The 10,377-nt window shown below is 40.3% G+C and overlaps 2 protein-coding genes across 2 annotated transcripts; both read left to right on the top strand.

The window, feature by feature from the left end:
* Positions 1 to 908: 908 nt before the first annotated feature.
* Positions 909 to 1,729, top strand: LOC113158530 (rho-related GTP-binding protein RhoV-like). The gene is made up of 3 exons (XM_026354486.1): positions 909 to 1,074; positions 1,153 to 1,211; positions 1,292 to 1,729. Exons 1-3 carry the CDS (start codon positions 909 to 911, stop codon positions 1,727 to 1,729), a joined length of 663 nt encoding a protein of 220 aa, XP_026210271.1.
* Positions 1,730 to 2,601: 872 nt separating this feature from the next.
* On the top strand, positions 2,602 to 10,341 carry LOC113158781 (zinc finger FYVE domain-containing protein 1-like). Its single transcript, XM_026355000.1, has 11 exons — positions 2,602 to 3,949; positions 4,039 to 4,543; positions 5,250 to 5,464; positions 5,575 to 5,681; positions 5,773 to 5,881; positions 6,014 to 6,111; positions 6,218 to 6,335; positions 6,448 to 6,618; positions 6,845 to 7,025; positions 7,134 to 7,247; positions 8,888 to 10,341. Exons 1-11 carry the CDS (start codon positions 3,440 to 3,442, stop codon positions 9,118 to 9,120), a joined length of 2,361 nt encoding a protein of 786 aa, XP_026210785.1. The 5' UTR covers positions 2,602 to 3,439; the 3' UTR covers positions 9,121 to 10,341.
* Positions 10,342 to 10,377: the final 36 nt, after the last annotated feature.

A 10,377-nucleotide genomic window follows, 5' to 3' on the forward strand; every position in this document is an offset into this window, starting at 1 on the left:
GAGAAAATAAAGCTGCCTCTGAGTACTTCCAGAAAATTTATAGTTTGAAATCACACAAACAATACGAGCTGGAAAGAGGTATGAGATATTACATTTGGAGAGCGGGGATCCTGAAAGCTGTGCTGAAAGATTAATGAAAAAATGACAAAACAAACAAACAAAAAAGGTGTAAAAGAAACATGGGAGGAAAACAAAAAACATCCATATCCCTCTGGAAAAGCAAAAACGCAGAGGTCACTGTGCATTGCACATTTATTATTATAAATATTCATTATGTTTCATTCACCAAAAAACAACCTCAAAGTAGAAACTCAAAGAAACAGACGCTGGAGCAGTGCCTCCCTCTATTGACGGAACATGGTATTACATCCAATTATTGACTTTATTCGATACGAGTGTGAACAGCGGAGATTGAACGATTTATTCATTGCAACCAACTTTTAAAGCCCGCTTATAATATTGAGGTGAATTTTACAAGCAATCATAGTTGACAAAATGCCTCAATGTAAGGGCCAATACTGTGTTTTACACGGTGAAGTTGTTTATAGCGCAGTGATCCTTAGAAATGACGCTGTTTTATGGCTTTTAACGCCTCGTTTCGTTGGGTTTAAGCTTTTGCAGACAAAAAGCTGCCAAAGAAAAAACATGCATTTCTGCTAAGTTGTTGAGGTCACATCAGCTGACCTTTACCAGTGGGAGTGACCATGTAAATCTGCATCAAATGGCAACAGTCAAAGTTCTGGGGACCACTCATCTGATTGGGCGCCTTTGTTCTTTCAAATCGAGGTGTCCTCCTGCCTTTATTGGCACTAAGGGGGGGGAGAGCACATGTTTTACAGTAATACTACACTTGTGCATGGGCTTTCAGACTGCTTGGATCATGAAAAATTAACAGGAGGAAAAATAAAATGGCCCAGGCCTGTCAGAGACGTGATAAAGCAAACAGACTGAGGGAAGAAGTGAGCTGCATGCTGGTGGGTGATGGAGCTGTGGGGAAGACCAGCATGATTATCAGCTACATCTTCAATGGATACACCAGCGAGTACAGGCAAACGGCCTTTGATGTTTTCACTGGTGAGTCAAAGTATATTTATTAAAGAGCAGCAATTACAGCTGCAATAAGACTAAAACTAATTTCTTCTTGACATCCAGGTATGGTCCATGTGAATGGAGCTCCGACTCGTATTAAACTGATAGATACCGCTGGACAGGTAAAGATCCCATGCCATGCTATGATTTCTTTACACCGGTTATTCCAGTGCTTCTCATCACTCTCTATTTAATCTGACAGGAGGAGTTTGGTCATTTCCGCTCTCTGTGCTATGCCCATGTGGACGTTTTCATCCTCTGCTTCAGCCTGGTCAACCCTGTCTCTTTTGACAACATCACTTCCAAATGGATCCCCCAGATTCGTGCCGGCAATCTGACCTCTCCCATTGTTTTGGTTGGAACTCAGTCAGACCTTTGTCACAATGTGGACATCCTTATTCATCTGGACCAGCTGCATACCAAACCAGTGCACTTCAGCCAGGCCAGAAGGCTGAAACGCAGGATCAAGGCTCATCACTACGTGGAATGTTCAGCTCTGACACAACACAACCTCAAAGATGTGTTTGACTACGCCATATCTGCTGCCATTAAGCACAAACGCACTGGTACGAAATCCAAAAATCTCAGTCTGCTTAAACGTCTAAAGATCTTTTGTAGGTCGAGGAAAATCTTCATGTGACCTGAAGATTTTGTTCATTGTCTCATAGTCCAAAGTACAAACTATACGTTCTTCTCAACACACCTCTCTGCAGAATGTGGGTTGCACGGTGTAAGAAGACAATCCAGAATTTATCTGCAATTTATTGTATTTTGAAAGACTACATATTCAGCTTTTTTCCATTTTGCCCTTCATGTTTTGTGTGTTTCTGTTGTTTATATTTCTCTGTGTGTGTGTGTTTTGTGTGAAGTTTTGTAATAAATGCAATGAATGCACTATGGTGAAAAACACATTACATTTCTAGTTACAATGCTTTTTTTAAACCATTGTTTTCAAATGCTAAAAACATTCATTCTGTAGATCCAGTAGTGAAGATACTGTCAGTGAAGAAATGGAGGGAAAACTCTAAATGCCATTTTGGACAAATGGTCACCTGCTGATACTTTGAAGTGCTAATTAACCAAGACAAAAGCTCTTTAAATCTGCCCTCTCTTTTAAAGCTTATGTTGACGCGTGTTTCTACAGTTACTTTTAATACCCACCGGTGCAGAGGTTTCCTCTAAACTGGTAGTCAGAGATTGTATTTAATTGAAATTTGTAATTTCAAACAAACCAGTTTTACAGTTATATGTATTAATTAGAATATTTAACATATTATCATACATGATGACATTTATATAATAAACCCTTTTATCCAAAACGCCTTACAAATGAGTTACAAGGCAAACAAAATAGAAAAGAATTTCCACGTAAAGTAATAATAATAATAATATTAATAATAAACATGTGTGCAAACCGGAACTGTGGAACTACATCTCCCATCATGCAACCGCCCTCTCCCTTCCTCTGACCCTGTGACTGAAAATAATCCGATCAGCTGATCTGACCTGGCAACAACATAACGTAGCTAGAGAAGAAATCTGCAAAAGGGGGGGCTGAAGAACAAAACAATGACACTGCTGGGAAAGAATCAAACTGAGTAACACCTTTTAAAGACTTTTAAAACGGAATCGCGTGGATTTGCTTCTCGTTTGAAAGTAAAAGAGTCCGCGGATATCTGAGCTTTAGTCGCCGACCGGCTGTTGTTTTTGTTGATATGGTACAGCTCAGTTGACAGACTGGAAGCTAACTGCTTGGTCGGACGGCTATGAACTGTTCAGGTTGCTAGCTCGATAATTACACCTTTTCTTTAGAAAAAGTTGAAAATGCCCGTCGAAAGTAGCTAGCTACATTGTTCTGTTACGGTACCAAATCATCCACGGATTTAGCACAGAGCTACTGATGGTCAGTTTGTTAGCTAGCCTGCTGTTAGCATCAACATTTGCACATTCATCCTTTCAGGGACAGCTCATTGTCCTGGTTTGTACTGAACACCTTTAGACGTTTCTGTGTCATTTCACTGTTTATTCGCTCACTTATATTTTATGTACTAGTGCAGCTCGTTGCTAAATTTAATGCACGAACAAGCTAACTGTTAGTGAGACAAATAAATCACTTGTAATTTGTTTTGTTTCGACTTCATTACCTCATTGTTAGATGCATTAAAGTACATTAAGATAGTTTTAGGTAATCCAAGTTTATGCTGCAAAAACACATTTTTATCTTACTGTTGAGAAGTTGTTTGTATTCATTTTAGCTGCTAGTATTAGCAATTGTGTTAATAATAATCATTATTATTGTCCAAACTGTACAAATAAGCACTGCTCTGTATCTAAGTTCACCTTGTAAACAATGAGTGGGCATGGCTCATCTTCAGAAAAGGGAGTTAATACCAGTCTAATATGTCAAGAAAGTTATGACTGTGGAGGCTCTGAGGAGGCTGCATTTGAGTGTGATGAATGTAAAACCCTGCAGTGTTATCGCTGTGAACTCAAGCTCCACAGTCAGGAGCATTTGAAGAACCATAAGAGGGTTCAGGTAGGTCCTGGGCATATTCCTTACTGTGACAACTGCAAAGGAGTTAATGGAGACGACGAGAAACGCCAAAGGTCTGTGGTTCGCTGCCAGAACTGCAAAGTTAACCTGTGTCAAAGCTGTCAAAAACGCACGCACGGTGGAGGCAATAAAAAGAAACACCAGCTCACATGTTATCCTCCTCCACCCAAACCTGCAGAGGTGACCTCTGTTCAAACTTCTGTTCATCCCGCTGCTCAAATGGACAATGAGATCGTCTTTCAGAGAGCAAAACTTATGGAGAAGGTTACCAGTTTTCTTCTGGTTGATGAAAATGAGGAAATGCAGGTGAGCTGAGACAGAATAACAGAAGGTGTGACTGTTAAATCTGTAATTTCACTTGCTTATGTTCACTTGTAAACTCTGTTCTTCCAAAGATAAAAGATGAAGCTTTGTTTGTGAAGAGGCTGAGCTGCGGCCCTGACCAGCTGCTGAAGGTGGTGTCCATCTTTGGTAACACAGGAGAAGGCAAATCCCACACCCTGAACCACACTTTCTTCATGGGGAGAGAAGTCTTCAAGACTTCGCCCACTCAAGAATCCTGTACGGTTGGTGTCTGGGCGGCGTTCGACCCCATCCGCAAAGTAGTGGTCATCGATACTGAGGGGCTGCTTGGGAACAGTTCCAAACAGGGTCAGAGAACCCGTCTCTTGCTCAAGGTGCTCGCCATTTCTGACCTCATCATTTACCGCACCCACGCTGATCGTCTCCATGATGACCTCTTCAAGTTCCTTGGGGATGCCTCAGACGCCTACTTGAAGCATTTCACCAAGGAGCTGAAGGCCACAACAGCCCGCTGCGGCCTAGATGTCCCACTGTCCACCCTTGGTCCTGCGGTGGTTATCTTCCATGAAACAGTTCACACTAAGTTGCTTGGTTCAGGTAAAATATTTTTTGTTACTCCTACTACTAATGAGTGTATGTGTCATGACTTGATCTCTTACACACGTATTAGAGAATGTAAACCTTTGAATAGATAGATACAGCATATTGTGACTGTAAAAGTAAACCAAGGGTTAAACACAGCAGAAAATTACAGGTTTAGCAAATATTAGCCTGCTGTGCTTCTCTTTCTTCTTTTGTTCTTTCTGTCTTTCTCACCAGAGGCAGCAGTCGGTATTCCAACTTTTTGAGAAATGTGTTAACACCCGTTTTTGGCCTGAAAAGACAAATGTGCAAACTGTCGGCTTCAGTCACACACTTGAAAGATGCAGACTTGAAAGGAAGTGCCAGTTGTTTGCATGTTTTAGTCCAGTTGCTAAGTGTACATGGAGAGAAGTAGGAGTATATTATTAGTTTTTTGCTTTTGTCAGAGCTCCAATATGACTTAATATTTTAAATGCAGGCGCTGTATCAAGTCTGTGCTCAATTTCCATGCAGTAGGAAGTGTCGCTTGTTGTTACAGTTGGTTTTCACATTCAGTAAAAACATAGATAGATGATAGATATAGATTTTTTAAATTCTATCTCATTAATGCATACAACAAAATGCAGTATTCAATAAATTTATGTAGACAAATGCTAATTGAATATCTATAGTATAATATAATTAAACTTCATGCTAACTCTTCCACCTGTGTCATTTTTAGATAAGTCATCTGAGTCAGTAGATCGTCTGCTGTTGGAACGCTTCAGGAAACTTTCCCGTTTTCCAGAGGCTTTCAGTTCTGTACAGTACTGGGGCACACAGACTCTTAGCCCCCCTACAGACTTCTGTGGCCTGCAGAATAAACTGGAGCAGCTCCTTGATAACAATGCCACACGTTCCCCACGCACCCCTGTGGTTATTTTCAAAGCCTTGCAGGTAGGGTTGTATAAAGTTCAAAAGTCAGCCATCATCCACCTTGTTTCACACTTTCTTTAGAACTGAGCTTTAATTTTATAAATTGTGTGCTTTTATCTGCTCTCCTGCAGGCTTTGAGCGAGCGCTTCAACGGGGAAATAGCAGGGGAGCTTGTAGCCAACAGCTGCTTCTTTCCTGATGAGTACTTCACCTGCTCCTGCCTCTGCCTCAGTTGTGGGTCAGTGTCTTTTGCTGTGTTTTAAAAAAGTTGCTCGTCATTACATCTTACTGTTTATAAATGTTCAGCATTCTGACTTACCTCCCACCAGATCTGGCTGCAAGAACAGCATGAACCACTTAGGAGAAGGAGTGTGCCATGAGGCGAAGCATCGCTGTCGTTATTCAGTTCAGTATGATAATCGCATTTACACCTGTAAGGTAAGAACTGCAGCTCATATATGTCACAGTGATAGAGCTGAGCTCTCTCTCTTTACCAGTAACACCATAATGCCTCTTGGTCCATTACTGTTTAGTCTAATTTTAATGTCTTTCTGTGCTGCATCATCTAAGGCTTGCTATGAAGGTGGGAAAGAGGTGGTAGTTATCCCTAAGACCTCAGCTTCTTCAGACTCTCCATGGATGGGCCTCGCAAAATACGCCTGGTCTGGGTAAGTAGCATCTGAATGACTCTCCTGGTCACACGTAACTATACTTTGTAAACCGAATCTAGTTTAAGGCAAAGTCAAAAATTTCCATTCGTATTTGTACGTATAGGTATGTTATAGAATGTCCCAACTGTGGAGTGATCTATCGGAGCCGCCAGTACTGGTACGGGAACCAGGACCCTGTGGATACAGTTGTCCGCACTGAGATCCAGCACGTATGGCCAGGGGTGAGAGAAACGATTATATTGCTCTTGTTAAATTCATGAATACATGTCTAGAGTTGGGCCTATCGGTAACCATTTATCTAGTTAATCAGTTAAAAACTGTCTGCTTTTACAGTCCAATGGCTTTTTAAAGGACAATAGCAATGCAGCACAGCGTCTACTGGATGGAGTCAACCTTGTGGCCCAGTCTGTGTCAGAGCTCAGTGTCAAGCCTGCCAAGGCCGTCACCTCCTGGCTGACGGATCAGATCGCCCCAGCCTACTGGAAACCCAACTCCCTCATCTTGGTGAGTAACAAACAAGCCCCACCCTCTTCCATCCCCCGCCAACAGCCAAGTCAACACATTCGTGTCCAGAGGGTTGTTTACTATCTGTGGTGCTCTGCCCCTGTTACACAGTCTATGTTTGCAGGTCACAAGATAAAACTTGGATTGACTTACTTCCTTTCTCCTCTAGCTCTTGGTCAATAACAGCTTCTGTTTTTATTGTTTTATTGTTTTTCTCTTGTACAAGGTGTGCTATAAGTGTCATGCAGTCTTCCAGGACAACGACACCAAGCATCACTGCCGTGCCTGTGGTGAGGGCTTCTGCGATGGCTGCTCTTCCAAAGCTGTTCCTGTCCCTGAGAGAGGCTGGGGTCTTGTCCCTGTCAGAGTCTGTGACGTCTGCTACGAGCAGAGAGCTTCGTATGCAGGTATACACACAATAGCGGTAATGTCAGATGTCCGTTGAGTTTTGCATTTGTCACTACTGTTGCATGTGCTACTTTAGCAAAGCTAACAAAGATATTTTCTTTATGTAGAGCTGCTTGAAGCAGAGCTGGAGGAGGAGGATGGTGGGACCCTTGCTAGGAAGGTTGGAGAAGCTGTCACCAACACCATAGGGGTTGTGGTCACTGCTATTGATATCCCACTTGGTGAGTATTAACCTCAAACAAAACCTAAAGAGGATTGTTAAGCAACAAGAATTAGTGACCCAGTAAATGCAAATGCATATATGCAATGCCCTCTGGTGGCCGAGGCATATTATGCTTATTCACAGTAAAAGAATAGAAAAGCAGTGAGCTCTTGGTTCTAGTTTGAACTCAGCCAACAAAGCCTCCCTTTCTAATGAGTATGGGATGCCTTAATGGTGTGATTTTAATAGAGCCTGTACCATTACCAAAAAGCTCAGCGGTAACTCAGTGTAAATCATTTAAATGTCACTGATCAAGGAAGCAAACAGGCAAGTGACATTAAAATTACTGTATCATACTTTACATTATTAACTTTGTTCTATTTGATTAAGCAGGTATTCAAATACAGAATTAGCATTTTCTTTAATGTGTAGTTTTTGCCAACAAAATAAAAAAAAAAAAAAGGAAATCTTCCTATAGACACTAGCTATAACCTCTTAAACTGACTTTGACTGTATACATGTTTCCCTGTACAATTGTCGTTTCTTAATGTGTATTGTTGTGAAGTTTTAGTCCAAAGGTGAGACAGGTGACCAGTTTCTCTTCTTGTAAATGTGAATTTATGAGATGTCTACTGTAAACTTACCTTTGCTGTATATTTAAGAGTATATGATACTCATGTCTCGATGTTGCTCACGTGACATGCAGATGTAAACATCTCTTAGCGAATGTTCAGTACTCTGGAGTAGAGCCAGGCTGATACAGGATTTTCAAAGCAGGTATAGTTTTGGATATATCATCCAACACTATTGTTTTTAATAGAAACACACTGTGTAAACAAAGATAAGTTGGACTCTCCTCTGTTTCTTCAACTTCTGGTTTCATACTGGCATCTAAAATTCAGTTTGGTCAACAGCTTATAAGAAAAACATTTTCATAGAAACCAATATGACAGGATTTTGCCAAGATAACCCACAATGTGTTTTACACTTTTGTGCAGAGACACTAATACAAGAGCAACCCTAGATAGTACCTTTTTTAATAAGGCATACATTAATACATTTTCATAACCTGATATCTTGCAGAAAACTTCACCACATCACAGTAATTGTATTATATTTGGGGACTGCCCCCTAAACATGAGATAAATCATCTATAAAGGCTCTGTCCTGATAAATAAAAATAATAAATTTAACATATTAGTCTATTTATTTCCAAATCCAGATCTTTTTGCCATGTTTCCATGGTTACCCCAGTCCAGACAGCTAACAGCTTTTAATATAGTAGTGAATTGAAAGAGATGAGTATTGTAAATACTTTAAGTGAATGCAAATAAATCTATTGCGGAATGACAGTATGTAATTAGCAAGGAGGGGAGGCTTATAGTGCAAGATTTTTAAAAAATATGGGTTATGTGATGGACTATAATTCCACAATGTGACACTGTAACATTGATGCACTGACAGACAGTGCAATATAATGTGATAATTATTGAGGTACTGTTAATTGTTATTTGCAGCAGTTGGACACAGTCAGATTAGCTGCTTCCAGTCAAGCTAAGTTACCTGGCTACTGGCTGCAGTGTCACTTTCTTCTCTGCAAAGCCAATACATGTATTTCTTATATTGTATTGTGGTATTTATGTTATGCGTTTCCTGCAGGCTTAGTGAAGGATGCAGCCCGACCTGCCTACTGGGTGCCTGACCAGGACATCCTGTCTTGCCACAATTGCCAACGTGAGTTCACTGCCAAGTTGTCCAAGCACCACTGCCGCGCCTGTGGCCAAGGAGTATGCGATGACTGTTCCCCGGAGCGTCGGGCAGTTCCATCGCGGGGCTGGGACCACCCTGTGCGCGTCTGCACCAGCTGCAACCAGAAACCTGGAGAACTTTAACAACAACAGCCTTCCTTCCTCATTGCACTGGAGAGAACCACACACTGACTCAGCTTGCAGTCTGTCACTGCGTTACCTCCGTTACTCCAATGGTTCTGTCTTGTGTTTGAGGCAAGGAAGATATATATATATATATAAGTATATGACATTTAGCAGATTTGGGATTTGACAGTCCATGTGGCCTTTGTAGAACAGCCAGAACATTTGAGTTACTTGACCGAGTGTGAAACCTCTTCTTCCACTCCGATTATAATAAATATTTTAACTCTTACTGTCTCAAATCCCTAATTTTACGTTAAATATGGCTTTTGAGTTATTTTTCTACAATCAGAAAATATTTAAAAAATTCATTTAAAGACTATTAGTTAGTTAAGAACCCTGTTGGGGTTGGTGTGATTAGTTTCCAGCAAGTGTTATTACTGAGCATTGTTTCTCCATCTACATGTAATGGAAAGATGGTAACTGCAGGTTCCATTGCATGCTGTATTGCAACATTTTAGTTTTGCACTAAACACCTTGCAGCTGTTATAGGCTATTGCCACGGCCAAAACACAGATATCCAGGTGATCAAGTAGTCCCAAGTGTCCCTGACTTAGTTGAAACCTGGAGTGAGTCTAGATTTGTGGATATCTGGTGTGCCAAAACCATTCAGGTCACTGTGTCTGTGCTGGTATATTGTTTATTTTATCATGTAATTTGTGGTTGTATGAAGGCATAGAACTATGTTAGAGGAGTGTATATTTGAAATGTTGAAAATTATTTATGTATTGAAGACTTAAAAAAAAAAAAACTTTATTCGCACTATGGCATGCATGACAGTCTGAGAAATCCATGGCCTTTTACTTGATCAGAGGACAGCCTCTGAATAACACTCAATATCTCTTTTATCAGCCATTTTGTATGTACATATTATAAAATGTATGTATTTCATGCTCAAAATTAGTTTCTTGACACCTTGAATTTATTTTTTTAAGTATTTTCAATTGATGTCTCTTTGGGTGTTTGGATATTGTTTTACAGAACTGAAAAATGTCCAAATTAGTTTTTGTTCTACATATAATATTCAGGCGGAGAGAAGACTTGTGACAAAGCTCAGTACTTTGTATGCAGCTCATCAAAGATAGTCTTTATTAACTATTTTACATCCGTTATTGAACCTATTGTATCTTTTGTTTTTGTTAGTTCACGTATGGATATTTATATACTTTGTAGTGAACAACAGTTTTTTTTTATTATTATTATTTGTGTTAGTTTTTC

The sequence above is a fragment of the Anabas testudineus genome, chromosome 12, assembly GCF_900324465.2.
Source record: "Anabas testudineus chromosome 12, fAnaTes1.2, whole genome shotgun sequence".
Lineage (NCBI taxonomy): Eukaryota > Metazoa > Chordata > Actinopteri > Anabantiformes > Anabantidae > Anabas > Anabas testudineus.